Source organism: Naegleria fowleri (assembly GCF_008403515.1).
Source record: "Naegleria fowleri strain ATCC 30894 chromosome Unknown tig30, whole genome shotgun sequence".
In the NCBI taxonomy this organism is placed as follows: domain Eukaryota; phylum Heterolobosea; class Eutetramitea; order Acrasida; family Naegleriidae; genus Naegleria; species Naegleria fowleri.
Window position 1 is genome coordinate 178,028 of NW_025407962.1, and position 19,092 is coordinate 197,119.

The 19,092-nt window shown below is 37.9% G+C and overlaps 9 protein-coding genes across 9 annotated transcripts; 5 read left to right on the top strand and 4 right to left on the bottom strand.

Annotated features, from left to right (window-relative positions):
• Nucleotides 1–194: 194 nt before the first annotated feature.
• FDP41_002642 (uncharacterized protein) lies at nucleotides 195–2,801 on the top strand (the record flags this gene model as incomplete). Its single annotated transcript, XM_044705859.1, has 9 exons — nucleotides 195–307; nucleotides 576–708; nucleotides 840–894; nucleotides 951–1,160; nucleotides 1,292–1,509; nucleotides 1,573–1,659; nucleotides 1,830–1,963; nucleotides 2,089–2,196; nucleotides 2,303–2,801. The coding sequence occupies 9 exons, from the start codon at nucleotides 195–197 to the stop codon at nucleotides 2,799–2,801; spliced, it is 1,557 nt and encodes a 518-aa protein (XP_044562840.1).
• Nucleotides 2,802–3,053: 252 nt separating this feature from the next.
• Nucleotides 3,054–3,926, top strand: FDP41_002643 (uncharacterized protein; the record flags this gene model as incomplete). Its single annotated transcript, XM_044705860.1, has 1 exon — nucleotides 3,054–3,926. One exon carries the CDS (start codon nucleotides 3,054–3,056, stop codon nucleotides 3,924–3,926), a length of 873 nt encoding a protein of 290 aa, XP_044562841.1.
• Nucleotides 3,927–4,868: 942 nt separating this feature from the next.
• Nucleotides 4,869–8,402, bottom strand: FDP41_002644 (uncharacterized protein; the record flags this gene model as incomplete). The annotated part of the gene is made up of 1 exon (XM_044705861.1): nucleotides 4,869–8,402. The coding sequence occupies one exon, from the start codon at nucleotides 8,400–8,402 to the stop codon at nucleotides 4,869–4,871; it is 3,534 nt and encodes a 1,177-aa protein (XP_044562842.1).
• Nucleotides 8,403–8,827: 425 nt separating this feature from the next.
• FDP41_002645 (uncharacterized protein) lies at nucleotides 8,828–11,197 on the bottom strand (the record flags this gene model as incomplete). Its single annotated transcript, XM_044705862.1, has 1 exon — nucleotides 8,828–11,197. The coding sequence occupies one exon, from the start codon at nucleotides 11,195–11,197 to the stop codon at nucleotides 8,828–8,830; it is 2,370 nt and encodes a 789-aa protein (XP_044562843.1).
• A 1,206-nt stretch (nucleotides 11,198–12,403) lies between these two features.
• On the bottom strand, nucleotides 12,404–13,684 carry FDP41_002646 (uncharacterized protein; the record flags this gene model as incomplete). Its single annotated transcript, XM_044705863.1, has 1 exon — nucleotides 12,404–13,684. One exon carries the CDS (start codon nucleotides 13,682–13,684, stop codon nucleotides 12,404–12,406), a length of 1,281 nt encoding a protein of 426 aa, XP_044562844.1.
• A 628-nt stretch (nucleotides 13,685–14,312) lies between these two features.
• FDP41_002647 (uncharacterized protein) lies at nucleotides 14,313–15,304 on the top strand (the record flags this gene model as incomplete). The annotated part of the gene is made up of 2 exons (XM_044705864.1): nucleotides 14,313–14,931; nucleotides 15,039–15,304. The coding sequence occupies 2 exons, from the start codon at nucleotides 14,313–14,315 to the stop codon at nucleotides 15,302–15,304; spliced, it is 885 nt and encodes a 294-aa protein (XP_044562845.1).
• Nucleotides 15,305–15,551: 247 nt separating this feature from the next.
• FDP41_002648 (uncharacterized protein) lies at nucleotides 15,552–16,502 on the top strand (the record flags this gene model as incomplete). Its single annotated transcript, XM_044705865.1, has 1 exon — nucleotides 15,552–16,502. The coding sequence occupies one exon, from the start codon at nucleotides 15,552–15,554 to the stop codon at nucleotides 16,500–16,502; it is 951 nt and encodes a 316-aa protein (XP_044562846.1).
• A 531-nt stretch (nucleotides 16,503–17,033) lies between these two features.
• On the bottom strand, nucleotides 17,034–17,300 carry FDP41_002649 (uncharacterized protein; the record flags this gene model as incomplete). Its single annotated transcript, XM_044705866.1, has 1 exon — nucleotides 17,034–17,300. The coding sequence occupies one exon, from the start codon at nucleotides 17,298–17,300 to the stop codon at nucleotides 17,034–17,036; it is 267 nt and encodes an 88-aa protein (XP_044562847.1).
• A 256-nt stretch (nucleotides 17,301–17,556) lies between these two features.
• Nucleotides 17,557–17,928, top strand: FDP41_002650 (uncharacterized protein; the record flags this gene model as incomplete). Its single annotated transcript, XM_044705868.1, has 1 exon — nucleotides 17,557–17,928. The coding sequence occupies one exon, from the start codon at nucleotides 17,557–17,559 to the stop codon at nucleotides 17,926–17,928; it is 372 nt and encodes a 123-aa protein (XP_044562848.1).
• Nucleotides 17,929–19,092: the final 1,164 nt, after the last annotated feature.

The window sequence follows — 19,092 nt, forward strand, 5'->3', positions numbered from 1 at the left end:
CAGAGAGGAAAAGGTGTCTCTCCTCACCACCATCATAATGATGATGACGATACTTCTTTAAATATTTCAAACTCCATTTAATTATCCATATATTGTCCCAAAGATGACAAACGATAACAATTTTCATTCGGTTCGATTAGAAAAATTACAAAAAAATTAAAACTTTGTGATCCTGTTAACAATATTGAAAAATCATGAGCGCGTTTCATTGGAAATTATTGAAAGAGAGAACTTTCCATCCAACAGAAACTTTGAAAAAGACTGTTTTTACTGTGATTATGGTGAATGATGTTTATGAAATGCTTCCGTAGGTTGAGAGGAAATAGGCTTTGATCTTGTATTGAAATATTTCTATATTTATATATCATGATGGCGATGTTGTGTTTTAAATTGTGTTTATTATGACATGATCAATCGGCGGAATGGGAATTATGTTTTCATCATCGCATGGCAAACTTGAACTTGTTGTTGATCGAATGATGGCGATGGATAATGATCTTTGTGGGACTGAACAACTTCCGAACTCGCATTCAACATTGATCAAATGTTATCACATTCTTGAAAACAATTTAAAGAGATGACAATGGAGTTGGTGGATTGGCTGAATTGCAAACCATTATTGAAACTGAAAAGTACAAGGCCAGAAATTGTATTGCTACTTTGAATGGTGATTTTATGAGCGCATCGACATTGGCCACTCAATACAAGGTATGTGAAAATTGAATTCAATTAATTGTTGTTGTTGTTATTGGATCACAATCCATGATCGCGAATTTTAATCACTGCCTCTTTCCAATGTGAAAATTAAAATTTCACTGATTTATTGAACAAAAATACAGGGATATCACATGATTGATATTTTGAATCATGTTGACATTGACTATGTCACATTAGGTAAGTGAATCAAGACCATTTCTTCAACCTTGTTCAAATAATAATGAAATCCAAAGGTAATCACGAGTTTGATTTTGGTACTCCAAATGTCATTCAAAGAATTAAGGAAAGTAGATTCAAATGGGTTTGCGCCAATGTTGTGCAACCAGAGGACAACACCAAGGTTTTAACAGGTTTGGTTCGTAAGGTTGTTCACGAGTGTGATGGCTTCAAAATTGGTATCTTTGGTGTTTGTACCAAGACCACTGAGGTGTTGTCAAAACCGGGTGAGTTTTTTGATTCGTTCATAATATGCTTGTAGTAATAGTTTGGTTGGTTCATAATGATGAAAATGCTCTCGTTTTCATTCACATGATCATGTTCATGATGATGTTTCATCATTGATAAATTTTTACAGGCAAGGAGGCTGTCTTTCTTCCAAGTGTTGTGGTTGCAAAAGAATTAGTGAAGGAACTTCGTGAACAAGATGGTTGCGATGTTGTCATTGCCATGACTCATTTGACCATTGCTGATGACAGAGAATTGGCTAGATGTTGTCCAGGAATTAATCTCATCATTGGAGGACACGACCATTCTGTTCACACTCAAATGCAAGGTGATTGTTTCATTCACAAGGTATGTCACTTGAAGTGATTATTTCCACATATATGACTTGATGCTTTTTGAAACAAATTTTAGGCAGGTCATGACGCTCAATATGTTTCAAGATTGGATATTTCAATTGAGAAAAAGCAAACAATTATCAATGGAGAGAAGTTTCAACAGGTATGTGTGGAAAATTAACTTTTCGAGTGTGGATTCATTAGTTGTCACCAACACCTATTACACACACGAATATGAAAAATTTATTATTTTTAATATGTAACAACTATTTCCAATGTTGTGGTTTTTACAATTGAATTATTATTATTCTAATGAAACATATTGCTGTACAGGTGAAAGTCTTCCCTAGCTGCAATATGATTGTAAATCGTGGTTTTAAACCAAATCCTAAAGTATCAGAAGTTATTCAACATTATATGAATCAACTTCCAGAAGGAATTACTGAACAAATTGGTATTACAACAACGTATGTGCAAAATATTGAGAGTTGTGCTCTTTTCTTTAACAATTCTAAACAATGAACATCTTGATTCTTTACTTTAACCATTAATTCTAATTGTTAATATTCAAATGAATGTTAATTACCAACAGAAAATTGGACTCCTCAACTGAAAGTGTCAGATCTAAGGAAACAACATTTGCAAACTTTGTTGCTGATATTTTCAAAGACACATTTAATGCTGAAATTGCTATTATCAAGTATGTACTAAGAAAGAAGATTGTTATTGGTCTAGGTTCATCCTCTACTATTCATTTGAATTTTTTCTCAATCATTATAATCCTTATTATTATTCTCATCCAACAGTGGTGGAGGAATCAGAGGGGATCGTTTCTACGACGACAATAAGAGAATTACGAGACTCGACATGCTCAAAGAATTTCCCTTTCAGAACTTTCTCACTCTTTCAGAAATTAAAGGAAGTGACCTTTTGGAATTGGTCGAACAGGGTGTCGCCAAAGCAGAGAATTGCATTGGAGCGTTCCTTCACTTCTCTCAAGGAGTTTCCATCCAATACGACAGCACTAAACCTCCCATGAGTCGAGTTGTGAAAATGACACTCAATGATGACTATCTTGATCCTGAGAGAATGTATTCATTGGCCTCTGTGACTTACTTGTTGCAAGGAGGTGATGGTTTGTCAGCAGCTAAAAAGGCAGTCATTAAGCAACATCCCAACAATAACAAGTCTGTCTATGATGCTGTATGTGAATGGATTGAATTGAACCGAAAAATTGGAGGTAAAAAAGAGGGAAGAATTTTTGACATTTCGAAGAGAAATGCACCCATGAGCTTGAACTTTTAAATTGGTCAAAGTAATAATTATTAAATGCTTGTGTGATTCTGTTGTAATTCTGTTGCATTTCTGTTGCATTTCTGTTGCATCTCATGCTGAAGATCTAGCCCTCTCCATCCATCAGTGTGCATAATGCACCACAATGGATACGATCGGTGGTTGAATAACCAGCGGATTCTCCTTCTTGTTCCAAAGTGATGTTTGGTGAGAGTTTTGTAAAATCAAATTACAATTTGCGAGGGACTAGAAACCAGAAAAAAAATGACTCAAGGAATTGATCTCAATGAGGCTGATGTTGTACAAGATCCATCGCCATCGCCGTCCTCTCCAAGCGGAACGAGTATTGATATGGTTACGAATACAACTACTACAACTACAACTACAGACTGCAACAACAAAAAAAGAATTAAGGCCGTCTTGTTTGGATTGGACGGCTTGATCCGAAATATCAATGAGATTAATTTCCGAGTTTGGAGTAGTATTTTGACAGATTACGGTTATGATTTGAGTTTTCAAGAATACTTGCAAATATTTCTCTTCCTTCATGAGATGTTTGTCTTGTTCCAACTCTTACCATACAGCACGGTGGATGAACATTTGGAAATTGCTAAAAGAAAGCAAAAAGAATTTGTCAAGTTCATTACGAGTGAGGATCTAGTCTTATCGACTGGATCCGTTTCAGGTATTGAACAATTACTTGAATCGATCAAGAAACATAATGAATCACTTTCAAAAGATGAAGATAAGATTGTGGTTGGAGTGGTATCTGACTTGTCTAACATGGAAACGAAATGCTTATTGGAAAAGCTAAACATTTTTGATCACTTTGATGTGGTGCTATCAAGTTATGGACTAAAGAGACCAAAACCTGATCCGTCGATTTACAGAGTCGCTCTCGAACAATTACAGGTCGATCCTGACGAATGCATAGTTTTTGAAGGAACTACACAAGGTTGTCTTGCCTCCATGCGAGCACTTCAAAATTCCAACGTGATTGGAGTGAACTGCAATGATATTTCAAATGAAATTGATTCGCAAGAAATGTTTGAAAATGGAGTGAAAACTATAATAGATAATTTTGAAGGTCTCGAATTGTGTCACCTTGAATTGATGATTGAATGTCATGACAAATAGCATTATGTAAATAAAAAGTTGAAAATAAATTTATGTCACTCTTTGAACACAAAATACTGTCCCTTTTTGGAAAAGTGTTGACATTCCATCACTCTGATTATTTAGTCGCGAAAACGTCCTGTCTCTAGATAACTCAGTGAATATAAATTTTTCATTACATTTCAATTAATAATTTGAAACTTTCATCTTCTTCTAAAAAGAAGAGTAGGGTTCTTCTTTTTAAACATTTCCAATCCCTCCATAAATTTCTCAACATTCAATCCATCCTCACAATGCACACATGACACTCCCATCTCCCCAACTTCATCGATATTCCTCCTCTCGTCATCATAAAATATCATTCGTTGATAGACGTGAGAGTAAATGTTGGGGTTCAACCTCTTCTCCATCACCACAGCCACATCATCTTGCATCAGTTTCTCAGCAAAGTGTTTGAAATGTTTCTTCTTGGAGCCAGGATATATTTGAATGTAATCAAACCAAGAATGAATTTTGAGAGTGTGTAACAATTCGGTGGCCCACTCAATCTCTTCGGTTCTACTTGCAATCCCGAGTCGAATTTTGAGATCTTGTTGTTGATCGTTCGGAATGGAATTGTTAAATTCTTGAAATTTGACATTTGAATGATGATGATTTGGAAAATGAATTCCGATGGGTTATGAAATAATTCGATTTGAATAGGATCCTTCACAAACATATTGAGCACTTACATTAATTTGGGATCGTTTGGCCCGAGAGAGGTGAGCTCGTTCCAAATCATGTCGCGTACTTGTTGTGAATGAAATGAATTCATTTTTTGTTGCTGCTGAAAATGGTAGAGAAATGGAATAAATTGCAATACAATAATTTACTACTGATACCACAAGTGAATTAACCTTGTGTCATATCTGACATAAAACTCAGCAAATCCTAGAGGTGTACATTCCAATTTTCCTTCCTCTTTCAACAATTAAAACCCATTTCCTCTCGATAGGCTTGCTCTTCCTCAATGGTAAAATGATCCTCAGTCCAATTCGATGACGAAGTACGTTGTCTGAATCGAGTTACTACAGCTTCGTTCGTGGAGCCTGCAAAAATCTCTTCAAGGTCACAAGTTTTCGTCACAGAGAAAATCTTATCGGGATCCACACGAAGATTTCTTCTCAAGTTACGTCGAAGATTGTCACCTTGAGCCCATGAAGGTATTTTCTTGGTTTGTCTTCTCTTTCTTGCTTCTTCCTCATCTTCAGAGCTGTCATACTCATCACTAAGGGCATAGGATGAATATCGTTGTTGCTGTTGCTCCATTTGAGATTGTTGCAATAATGGGATGGAGGATGTAGAGACAGAATTTGGTGTTGGTTTCTTAGTGTTGGCAGAGTTATTGCTTGTTTGCAATAATGGTTGGGAGGTATGTTTGAGAATGAGTCCTGCAGGTCTTTTAGGAGGTTGTGGTGCCTGTTGTTGTGATTGACAGGATGTTTGGCTTGAGGATGTTGCAGTGGAAGAAGAGTTACTGGTACGCAGTGTCGTTCCTTCTACATGAGCTGCCTTTCCTGAAGACCCAACAGAAGGTATATTCTTATTGGAGAGTTGTCGTTGTTTCTTGGTCTGCTCCTCTTCTTGTTCCTTCTTTTTCTTTTGTGCGGCGAGTTGTTTTTCGAGTTTCTCCTTTTTGAGATTCTTCTTTTCTTCTTCTCTCTTCTTGGCCAACTCTGCCTGTTTCAAACTGTTAATATTGTGTTTCTTAGATGCATGATTGCTACTACTAGATGTCTTTTTCTGTGTTGCCTTAAATACAAATGATTTCACACCAGTGAAAATGTTTGAGACGAAACTTCCTGCATGATTGGAGGATGCACTCACATAGCTAGCGGTACTGCTCACGGACGAAATGGAAGTAATCGAAGCCACAGAGAGTCTATTTCCATCACTGAGTTTGACACGTTTCAAATCATTACTATCTGATGAAATTTTAGATTGGAATTTTCTCTTGTGGTCATGCCCATCATGTTCATCCACATCAATAATATTGATCGAGTCTTTCTTAGAGAAGATCTCCATGGCATCCTCTGCAAGTGTTGTTGCGGTGATATTTGGTGGATTGAGTGAACTAGAAGTGTTTGTTGTTGATGTCAAAGGTGTAGTGTCGACATCTTGCATTGCATTCACAACGGCACTGATAGGTACTGGTCCGTCTGGTATCAACATCTTGTATTTGCCATGTTGTGAAACAGTTGGAGGTTCTCTGAGTACCGATGGCGGTGGAGTTCTTCGTTCAGTATTACTGTTATGGAGAGGAGTCATGGATTCTTCCATTTGAGATGAAGTGGGCAATTCTGGTGCAGCTCCGCTAGCAGCAGATGCATCATGACTTGTTGCTAAAGAAAACAAGTCTCGGCTCTTTGCTTCTTTCACTGGAGTCTCGAATTGTTGTTGTTGATGCATGGATTCAAATGGTGGAGGAGACAATTGAACTTCTCCAGGAGATGGCAAGAACTGTTCAACCTTCTTGTTATGAATGGAGAGTTGTCCAAGTTTTTCCATAGCTCCAACGACAGCAGTTGGAGTGGCAGGTTCAGGAATTGGTTCCGTAGTTGAAGGTTCAGTGACATTTCCGACAGAACTGAGGGGCATTTCACAGACCAAAGGTCTGTTCATTTCAGTCACCTCAGGACGATCGAGGGAAGTATGATAGGATGATTGTGGTGACTCGATGGATTTCAGTGAACTAATCTTCTCTTGCAATGATTTCAACAGATCGGTCGAAGTTGTTGTGGAACTAAAAGCAAACTTGGAGAAGAGATTTTGTGCATCACAAATCAAGTCCTCTGTGGAGTCTGGAATTTTAGGTGGATGTGAAGACGGCACCAGTTCAGAAATGGTTGGCCTATTCTCTGTACTGTTGTTATTGTTAGATTTAGCAAGTGGTGGTGAGGCAAAATTAATCTTGACACAAACATCCTTCTCATTGTCCTCAAACAAGTCACTCATCTCAGAATCAGAAGGAACACTCAAACAAAGCACGCTATCATCGGTCAAGTTACCATCCAACTCGCTACAGTTCTTCTCGAATGTGGAACGTATAAAAGGTTGTGATTGCCCGACTGGAGATACTGGCTCTTGTTTTACAATTACCATTGAGGAAGGATTCATCATAGAAGATACAGCATTTTGAGTATTGCTCGAACAAGAGTTGTTAAATGTTGGGAAAATAATTTCAGGTCTCAAAACATCGGCAGAAACAGGAGTAGGTTCTTCAGTGGTGTCATTCATCATCTTGTCACAATTTTCGAATAAGGAGAGATGTGAAATTTGTTCAGTCACATTTGTCTCACCCGAGTCGTTCGTTAAATCAATCACCAAATTTGAAGCCCGATTGGTTGATACAACATTATCAGAATGATGATTTGGTGTCTTTGGTTTTCTTCTCACCTGTCTCTTTTGTTTTTTCTCAACCACAACCTCTTCTTCATTATCGCTCAATTCTTCTTGCTTCACTTGGATGTTCAACGATGGAAGAGAGCTGGCACATGATGGCTTCCTTTCATGGTTCACAGATTGCTCATGATGCACTGGGTTTTGCGTTTGAGGAGGTTTGTCAGTTGCTGCCTCTACCTTGTCCACTGGAATGTGTTCAGAAGAAGCGTCATCATGAGCCTTTATCGTTTCCTTAGACATCAAGGATTGCGAGAGACACTTGGGGGAAGTACTCGTCGTTCCTGCAATAATTAAATGTTCGGATTTTTCACTGTCAGAGTCGGTCGACAAGGATTCCACTGTATGAATCATGTCCAAGTCGTCCGAGAGTCCAGATTTTCGTCCCTGTGCATCGCCATCTCTTTGTGGATCCAATGATCTAGCAGCTGCACCACTATCAAGGACTGGTTCAATAGGAGTCATATCCTTTTCGAGATCAAGTGCAGGAAGAGGAGACAATAAATCTCTCTCCAATTCTGTATTGTCAATGATCATTGGAATTGGACTTTGTTGAGGAGAGGTCAACTCATTCTTTGAGGTTGGAATCATCTGACGTTGTTGAGAATTCATAGCAGAGAATTTCTTCTTCCTTCCACCACCACTCGTGCTTCCTTTAGGAGATTGAAACGATCTAAAGGAAGAGGGCGATGAATGAACTGATCCTTGTTGTTGTTGAATATTATTCATACTATGATTGCGATGATTATTATTACTAATGTTTTGTTCTTGGTCAATGTTTCTTGTAGCGAGAGGAGTCGTGGGCTTTCTCATGAGTGGAGATGGCACCATCATCATATTCGGAGAGGATTTATGGAGAGGTAAATGTGAGTGATAGACTCCAACAGGAGGAGTCCTGAGAGGTGTCTTTTTCTTTCCGCTATGGTTAAAGTGGAAAGGAGTCTTCTTACCACTATTGGGAAGACAATTGAAGCCTTTAAAAGAAGGAGTTACAAAACAAAGAGAGGAGGAGTTGGTAATTTGATCTTTGATAAAGTTGGCACGTTTGTTCAAATCCATAAAGTATAGATCAAACCTTGTGTTCATTTCATTTACAAGTTCAGAGTATCTTTCTTCGTTTACTCTAAGAATGTCAGACAAACGAATAGGTTTTGCCTCTACTGATGATGATGAAGAGAAAGAAGAGGGAGGACATTGGAGCTGACATGAATGTTGTGGTGGTGGTGGTGCTTGTCATTGTAGAAGACATGAGAAGGAGTTGTTGTGTGGTGTGATGTGGAAGGAGAAAATCGGGGATGTGTGCCGAGGGAAGTTGGACGAATCGTGTGTGGTGTGGTAATTAGTGATTTTTTAATTGTTTTGATTTTTAAATGCGAAACGGTTATATTTTTGAAAGTTGAATTTTGGCGCCAACCATTATTTAAGGATAGAACAGCTGTACATCTAATTTTTAGAATTGATTCGATCTACCATAAGAAAACATATTACTGCATCGATTGGGGGCTTGGACTGTTTGGAGAAGAGTTGAATGATGGTGTCTGAGACTGAGTGGTATACTCTGCACATGTGAAATGGTCCAGTCGAGAGTATCCAATGAAATTTGCTCCCAAGCATGCATCAGAACTCAAGCTGGACATCCATGAATTACATTCAAGCTTGGGATTTTTCAATTTAGTTTTCCATGTTGCATTATTAAGCGTGGTAGAATAGGGTGTGACAAACTCATATTGTGTAAACATGGGACCATAAAACTTGAGCCCTGACTCGTGATCGACATACTCCAGCAGTTGGCAGGCACCCACTGCTTCCCAAAGAATCGCTCCATTGTCAACATCTGGATACCTGTGAATGTCGATAACAATTGGTTTGAAACGACCTGCATCGTCACGCTTGAAAAAGAGGTTTGGATACCATCCAAAAACCTTATAATTTTGAGAGGTAGTGGCGTCTCCAAAAGTTTGCCTCAAACTTTCAGGTCTTTGATTAATATTGAGAGTGTCTTTTTCTGCGAAAATAATATTTGAGAGGAAGGCGGTTTCTTGTTGCGAGAGTGATTGATTTTGGCACTGCTTTTGGTGAATATTCATGAGTGTTTGAATGGTCTTGATGAAATTATCATAAAATAGGGTAGCCTCTTCGCTAATAGGCATTTTGCTGAACATTTCGTCACTTTTCAGAAGATCATGCAAGAACCGTAACAATGAAAGAAACTTGTTGAAAAATTGCACATTTCCGTCAACTAAAAACTGAATGTTCTTAAACTCAGAAGCCTCAGTATCAATATCAAAGACTTCCTTGAGTAGCATGGGTTCAATATCTGTCTCAATGTGCTGTTTAGCAAAAAGTGAGCTGTCATACTTTAAATGGGAATATGATGCAAACTGAGTGATTGGAGTTTTGAATTCATAGTTTTGGCACGAAGAAAACAAATCGTCGGATGTGAACGAGCTGAGTGACTGAATGGTTTGGAGCCACAAGTTATGGATGCTCGAAGGCATCATGCAGGATTCTAATTGTTGCAGGGAACTTCGCAACTCTCTTAATTTCGGTAATACCACATCAAAATAAGGATCTGTGTTTCGAATGAAATTCTCTGCCACGTTTTCAGCTCCAAATATTGCATATGCAAGGTCTAACACAGTTGGAATTATTCGTGGAAGTAGTCTTGTTCCTTCAGAATCAGATAACCTATCAAAAGTGACATTTGAAAATATAAAAGAATCTACAGTGAACTTTTGGCCAAATAAGCAAAAAGTAAAACTTTCTTCATATCCAATTCCGTCCTGAGTTGATTTTAGAGTTGAATTGGCAATATAATTCAATCCTAATTTTTTGTTGAGAGCGTAATTTTGCATTTCTCGGACAACCTTCTCTCCATCAGGTAAAGTTAGTGTTGTATAGAGTTTGTCACCAAGCTTGTTAAGACTAATCTCGTTCTGTTCCAGACCAAAATAATCAAATAAAAATCTGGTTATTCCTTCACAATTTACAGAGTCTGCTGGACCAATCATGGTTGTAAAACAATGTTCAATTTGCGTATATTCCTTATCGAGGGAATTTGACTCGCATATGAGAAGCCATAACAACAGCATTAATGTAAATTGTCTCAAGTTTGTAAGGTCAAGATGGGTGTTTCCACACCAACTAATAAGCTTGAAATAATTATTCATATAATCTCGAATGTAGTACCAATTTGGTTGATAACGCTTAAATTCGAAAAACCTTTTTTCACCGAATATTGTAAAGAGACAACATGATGAGCTAAACTCACTCCCCGAACGCCTATGAATGAGATCAAACAAATATTGAACATCGTGAGCATTAGAGGGAAAAAATACTTGTTCAACCTTGTCAACAATAAGGGAAAAGGAGAGTGTGATATAAAAATCTAGATCTACCAATCCTTGCTCCAAGAGACCTAATGGTCTAAATTCATTGGACGGTATTAATTCATTGGAGTGAGAGTTTTGTATTTGATACGCTGAAAATCGGTGCGGTATAAAGGTATGTTTCATCAACTCATATAGATTGGCAAAGAGTCGTTTGCTTTTCGGAAATAATATTTGCACTTCAATCGACTCTAAAATTGATTTGTAACTGTAGTGGAAGGCATGAAGTAAGGAATCTGTGGTAATCATCACATGATGATTGTACAAGTCTTTTTCTAATTGTTCTGTCCTAAATCGCTTAAGCAATCGGTAATACATTTCTCCGAAGGATCCGGTCATGTTTGAATAGGAACAACATGATGATCTAAACGACTGTGATGGAGAGGCCTCATTTGTGTTGTTGTTTATCGTTTGATGATGTACAGACGAGGAGTCTTGCTGTTGAGAACCATTTGGTTGTTGCATTTTTGTTTGTGGTTCGAGCCCTTAAAAAATACCGCAAGATGAACATCAGAATTGACTCTTGCATGCTCCACAGCCTGGAAAGACGTTTGGAAAGAATTGAACAACAAGCGAATTAGATTTCAGCTACCCTCAAACAATTAAACGCCAAACTTAATGAATATATACGAAATGAAAAGAACAGAAATTGTGAAGAAAAGGCACGGAAGCCATTAGATCATTCGCATCACTTGTTACAATCTTTACAACATCATCTATGTGACGCAATCACCTTTAGAGAAAATCCATCAGTTGAGAAAACTAACGATCCACCAGTTGAGAAAGATGAGAATACATTATCAACATTGAATCAACCAACTCCATCAAAACAAGAAAAAGAATACAAGCCAAAGAACAAACCTCGCAAAACAAGAAGGACCACACAAGCTAAAAAACAATCATCCACCGACAAAGCCAAGCCAAAAAGAAAAAACAAAGCAAAAGAACAAACTTCACAATCATACTAATCATGGACAAAAAGGCAAGATACTATATTTGTATTATGATGATCAGTGCTATCAACAATTCGATAAGAAACGTGTAATGAATGTAAGAACAAGAAAGAAGCATCTCACCTTATATTGGATCCAAGACTGCTCTCCGCCCTTCAACATTATTAATTGTTGTGACTTAGAACTTTGAAGACAATGCTGGTAATCGATACATATCATTATTAACATATCATATCCATCAACACTATATATACCTATTCATGACCTTTTTACAATAATTGACGACTCAACCTTACAAACCAACGAAACCATATGCATTAACAGACAAAACACTGCTTTATTTTTGCCTTCTGTTTGAATCATGGACTCAACCCATGTTAACAGTTGCTCAACACAAGCATGTAATCTGTTAATATTTGATATATCCTGTTAAAAACATTCGACATTCAGAAGTAGTATCTAAACGAAAATGAAGTCCAATGTTGTTTTATGACAAGTATTGAGGCACCGAAGGGCCAATAAACAATATTTAATTTTTGTTTCTGGTTGGTTTGGTTGTACTTGTAAATATTACTACTTTTGAAACGTATCGAATATGGAAAAAATCGAGATCGCTTGTCAACATATGATGATGATGTGTTAAATCATGTGTATTGATAATTTCTGATCGATTGGCTGTCTACACACTGGGCATTGATTCACAGAATTGGAACAACTTTCACACGTGCACAAATGACGACAGGAAGGAACAAGATCTTTTTCTTCTCAACCAAACAAATGGTGCATAGTACCTCCTCCGAGGCTCTCTCTCTAATTGAAGATCATGAATATGTTTGAGATTTGATTCCATCTGAGTTTTCATGTTTTGCAATGTTGTGAGTGGAAGGAGTGACAGTTCGTCTTTGCTGATCTGAACTCTCTTTTCTGGGTGCTGAGCTTCTTCCACAAGAGTCTTTTTGAGTTTTTCAAGTTCTTGTATTTGCTCGTTGTGCTGTTTTTCATGTTTTTGAAGAGAGTCTTTCAAGGTGAAATTTGCAATTTGCAATTGCTCTTTTTCCTTCTTCAAAGTTTGTACCTGTTGGTAGAGTGCACTGTTTGCGGAATTCTTTGTTTTGATTGTGCTTATGAGCTTTGTGAAATCTTGTTGAAATTGTAATATCAAATTTTGATCCTCCTTCGTCATGTGGCCCTCATGATCAAGATTTGAAACTTCAGCTGAGAGGCCAGTTTGATGAGAAGCTGACATCACTTTGGAACTGGATGAGGCTACTGAGACATCTTCTAAATGACCATCTGTTAAAGAGCTACTTGTGCAAAGCTTTCTATCCTGTTTCTCTGGTAAGAAATGAAAAACGTCTCGCGACAAGTATCGAAAATATTGTGGCTCTGTCACTACTTGAAACGATGAGACCTCTGTATTGGTTGAAATAGAGGCCCACAAATTCATAAACTTGTTAAATGGCCTCTTTGACGAATGTGGGCAGAATTGTCCATTCTTTGCAAAGTATACCTCATTGTTATACCACAATAAGCTCACACAATCTCCTTTTTCAAACTTTACGAATATTTTCTGGCTGTATCCAGATCCGTGTGAGTCATAAATTATGCCATCGTCCGCATGATAACCGATCGAATGTTTGTCCCATCCAACCATTCCTTGTTCTTCAAAATAGGGTGGAGCTAGTCCAAATCCAAACACTGGATGATCCGTAGGACAATCTAAAATTCTAACTTCATAATAAAATAGGAAATTACAATTGTTTTGAAAAGGTGCAGAATAGATGGTGGCACTTGATGAATGCGTGTTGATCAGGTGATGATCTAGGCAGTCAGTGCTTTCCGAAATCCACTGTATTGGATACAGAGGAAATTGAAGTAAATATCTGGACTTGACATCTTTAAGAGAAAAGTTATTAATGATTTTCCACACCGATCCTTCTTTCTCGGAAGATGATAAATCATCATCAGCATGGCGATCCAAGCCATAAGAGTGGAACATTTTTTTCTCTTGATCGCGCTTTCTCACCTTTACAAAAGCAAACCTTTATTGAAATCAAACTTTTGAACAATTGCAACGAATCGAGAATGCTGTTCAGCAAGCTTCGTTCAACAGTGGAAGCCATAGGAAAGGACCCAACGCATAAGGTGCTCAGAAATATATTCTATTTGTTGTAAGGAATCGAAGAAGAATATTTCTTGCAGTCTCACTGTTCTTTCTTAGTTTCAAACGAAGGAAGTAAGACGCCCTTGCTGTTTCTTCAAAGCAGAGTTTCTTGTGCAAATTATTGACAAGATAGAATTCTTCTTCCAGCTTGGGTATCACCAGAGCCCATTTGGCGGCCATACAATTTGAGGCCAAAAACACCTCAAGATTAAAATGGATATTCTAAAGTTTGTCCTCCTATTTCTTCGCATTCGCACAAACACAGGAGCCCCTGTTTCAACCCAAATTCGAATGCTCAAGTTTTAACTCGATCATAATCTCTTTTCGTTTGGCACGAAATTGTGCTGCGTGCGCATTTTCAAGCTTCTCTTGGGAAAGAGAAAGAATTTTCCTGAATCATTCGAAAATGCAAAATCAAAAAAATTATCCAGTTGCAATACTCTCATCGATTCTCATTCTCATCATGATCAACAATAGCACCACGAGTAATGCCCTCCGACAAGCCTTGTGTGTTGGAGGAACCTCAGGCATTGGCAGAGGAATGGCCATGAAATTCGCCCAAGAAAAGATCAATGTGGTCATTATGGGACGAAATGAAAAGGTCGGAAAGGAAATTGTTTCGGAAATGAAACAATTGAATCCCGAAGGAACGTATGAAATGATGGTCTGTGACGCCTCCTCAATGAAGGAAATTGTGAAAGCGTGTGAGGAATTTAAAAAGAAGCACTCACGATTGGATTATGTCGTTCTCTCTCAAGGTATTGCCACTACCGAAGGAAGGAAGGAAACGCCAGAAGGCATTGATACCAAATTAGCACTTCATTACTATGGAAGAGTTATGTTTATCAAACAATTGAACGACTTGCTCAGAGAAACTTCGAAACATACGGATGTGAGAGTATTAAATGTGTTCAGCGCTGGTGTTCATAAAGCTTACACCAATGTGAATGATTTAGAATTGAAAAACGATTATTCCTTGCTAAATGCAGCAAATGCTGCTGGTTTTTATAATGATTTGGCAATGGATCAATTTTCAAGAGAACCAGGAAATGAAAATATTTCCTTCATTCATGCTGCACCAGGTAAGTCAATTGACAACCAGGTTGTCGATGACATTTGTCCAATTTGATTTTCCAAATATTCCAATACGTTTATGAAAATTATCATTTTGATGTACCACAACATGAAGGATTTGTGGCAACCAACTGGGGAACAGAATTACCAACACTTCTTCGATGGGGTACACGATTCGCTCAATTATTTGCATCCTCAACAGAGACATGTGCTGAAAACATGATGAAGGGATTGACAAGCGATGCAATGAGAAGAGGATTTCACCTGATGAATCCAAAGGGAGAGGAAATTGGGAAAGTCACTTCTTCACATAATGACGTTTTCAGACAAGCTGTTTGGAAGCATACCAACGAATTGTTGAATCAGGCACTCTCAAAATAATCATTCCTGTTCTGTTTCAACAATTTCAGGCTGTAAAAATTTATATGCTGTTAGTATTCAGATAAACTATAAATATTCATTGCTAAAACCTCCTTTTCTTTGGATACTTTCCTTCTTGAATGGAAAATGGTGGAAGAATTGAATGCAGAATTCCTGCTTCCCAAAATCAAAATCTCAAAAGAATTTTTCACTCCAAAGAATTCCATGAACCAGAAAAATGAATTTTTTTTTAGAATTTCAACAAAAAATGCAGCCTTTCCGTCCTGTCAATCCACCATCTACACTCATTCCACCACAACAACCACAACAACAACCACAACAACAACCACAACAACCATCCTTGCAACAACAACCCATCAATCCGCCGCTGGTATCAAATCCATTCGGTATACCACTCCAACAACCATCTTTGCAACAACAACAACCTACTTTCAAGCTTCAGACTCTCGGAGAGCTCGTAGAGATCAATGTAGGTGGACGTAAATATTCAACCACATTGAGAATTTTGAGATCTATTCCTCTCTTCAATAAATTAAAATCCATTCCAACATTGCAAACAAGAATACCACCATCAGCATCATCAGGAATATTTCAACAATCCTCAATGCAACGACAACATCCTATCCATCCAACAGAATTTAATGAGGAATATTTGAGCCATGATTCCGAAGGCAATCTTTTTGTAGATTTGAATGGAGAATTATTTGAGAGTATTTTGGATTGGCTCAGATATCAAAAGGTTCCTGATCTCTCCATTAGTCATCTCAATGTTAAGCAATTATTGAGATTGAAGAGTGAAGCTCTTTTTTATGGTGTGCAAGACTTGTCGCAAGCTTGTGCAGAACGTTTAGAAGAGTTGGGACAAGGAGTTATTGGAAAATCAACATTGGGAGTCAGTCCTCTATTGCCTACATTACCTCAAACTTCTCGAATTGATGCAAAACCTTCCTCTCGTTTTGAGCTCCTTAAACTACAAATGAAGAATACGAACCAGAGTTTGATTGCTGTACAAGCAGGAAGCGGTGATTTTCATATGATTCCTGATGCCCGAGTGGAGTTTGAATTGCCCTATGAAGGTCACATCCTTATTGAATATTCGATTGCAGACTCATGCGGTGATTATGTGCTTTGCATTGACGCAGTCGACCAGAAAAAGCCATCCTGCACTCTCAGGAATTCTCTTTCAGGAGCTCTCTGAAGTCAAGATTATCAAATTCGATTATGCCATGACGCAGTCTTTGAGTTTTGTCTCTCCCACTCCGTTGAAGGTGGGAACCCATGTGATTGAACTCAAGTGGAGATCTTATTTTAAGACCGCCTACAATGTACAAGGACCTTGTATTGCCAAGCTTTATTATGTACATCCAAGTATTGTGCAAATAAAGGAGTAACCGGGCGATGGGTTCTCGTGGATGTGCTTGTTCAAAGACAAGGTTAGCGAGATGTTGGCAAAGATATTCCAAGATTTTTTCTTGCGAGAAGAAGAACAAGTACGACACCAACGAAAGAAAATGGGTCACAGAATATCCTCAACAGATGATGAGTTTCAAAATGTTGAATAATATCTCTAATTTCAATAAACTAATAATATGTATTTATCGATGTATTGATTTCTACAAAAAGAGCTCTGTGATGGTGAGAGGAAATGAGAGGAGGAACAAGTGGAAAACAATGAAATGTCGTTGAGAAGGAATATTCCGAGAGAGAAAGTACGAATTGTCATTCATGATTATTCTCTCTTCTTCTTAAAGTAAAGACCGACCGTTACGCCCACTCCCAACAAAACAAAGAGGAAGTAGAGACCGGCGGCAATGAAAAATCCTTGAGCTTTCTCGTATCTCGTTTCATAAACGTGATCGTTCACTCCTTTAGAGAATGGATAAGCACTCACAATAATGAGAATACCCAAATAAAGAAGAATAAACATGCTGATTAATGAGTAAACTGCACAGCAGGAGCAGCATCCCATAAAGACAGTCTTGTTACAAATGCCCATTTTTTTATGATGATTCCAAATAAAAAATAAAACAAATTTTTATTATTATTTTTAAAATCCTGATTTGGAAGTGGGCAAACGTTTGTGTTTTTCATGAATCGTCATGCTACAAAATTCGGATATACATACGGATCATCTTTTCTAGATTTCGTTTCAAATGATGCATATTATACACCAACAATACCATCATCAATAATTCAATCAAATAATATTATTCGTCATATGAACAAAATACATTCAACAACAAGATAAAAAAATGGACGGAGTGATTGAATCAAAGGAACACTTGTGCTATCCGGTCATCCATGAAGACCCTAGTATCAGTCAAATCATGAAATACACAAGACCAAAAGAATTGGGATATTCTGCTTTGTGGAGTGTAGGATTGGGAATTTTTGGATATGCCACTGGCGCACCCAAGAGAATGCCTTCCGCTGTTGTTGGTGCTTGTGTGGGTGCTGTTGGTGGTTTGATTTTCTCTCAATATTCTTCGTTTTTACGTTTGAAGGGATACAAGGAAAATAGAGCGGAATTAATCAAGGCTGGTATTATTAGTCCTGAAGGTAGCAAGCGTCTTGTGAAAGTGGTGAAGAGAAGACCTCTCGTTTCTCCTCAACAAGCACTCTAAATTTATTATTTAATATTATAACACGGGATTGTAGTAATCACCAGAACATGAACGGAACAAAATAGTCATGTGTAGCAATGTTTACGATGAATAATAATAATAATAATTTTATCAAAGATTGGATTTCATCATGAAACACCTCATGTGACCACATCTTGCTAATTAGAATTGATTTCGAGCCAATCTCTCCAGTAAGATCTGGCTCACAACATTCTGGAGTATTTCATCATCAAAGTCAATCACTGAAACCACAATGACCACTATGGTGAAGCATTTTGTTCTTTTCCATTCGACTCGAGCTTTCTTTGACTGGCACGATCACGGGTTTTCAAAGCCCATCTTTTCATGGGTTCTTCTTCATGCCAACCCAAATTGGTTTGCGACATTTTTTGGAAACATCATTTTATGGAATTGGTCCATTTGCCATCGAAAAGTCTCGCTGACTTGAGCTGTCAGCGCGCATTGTCGGTCGTTCGATCAGTGATACGAATTTTATGTGTGCTTATGGAATCAATTATTATCTAAGGAAATGGAGCTGGGACACTCAGAGCTTAAAAATTGCGAAATTTCGTCGCGACAAACAAACCACATCACACTTCTCTCAACAACTCTGTGGAGAGCCGTCTCTTTAGATTTTCTCTTTTCTTTAATACATTGGGTTTCTTCTCATTCAATCAGTAACATCAACGATGAGCCTCTCACATCAAATACTACACGAGCATGTTGACCTCTATCGAGTTCCATCTCGAATTGAAGTACCATCCATGCTCAGCGTTCATAGTTGTGTGTTTCTGGTCAACAATATTTGTGTGTTAGTGTTGCTGCTGTTGAGTTCATGGTGGGTTTCACGAGTAAAGGGTTTCCAATCTTTAAAAGCTCAACCAAAACCTCTTTCCAAAAAGCCAACGCCGTCAACAACAGCACCATCGCCCTCTTTCTTTCACTCAACTAACGAAAAAAGAACAGAAAAGGTCGAAAAGAATTCTTCCTTCGTGTCGCCTGATGCTTCTTCGTCGAGTGATGAAGAAGAAAAGGAAAATCATGACCCAGCAATTATGAATTCCGATCCATCTGCTCACCAACAAAATAATGGAAATTCCAAACCTAACACAACTAGGCCTTCCAACATTCAATCACCTTCACACTTTCTATTTGAATCCAGTC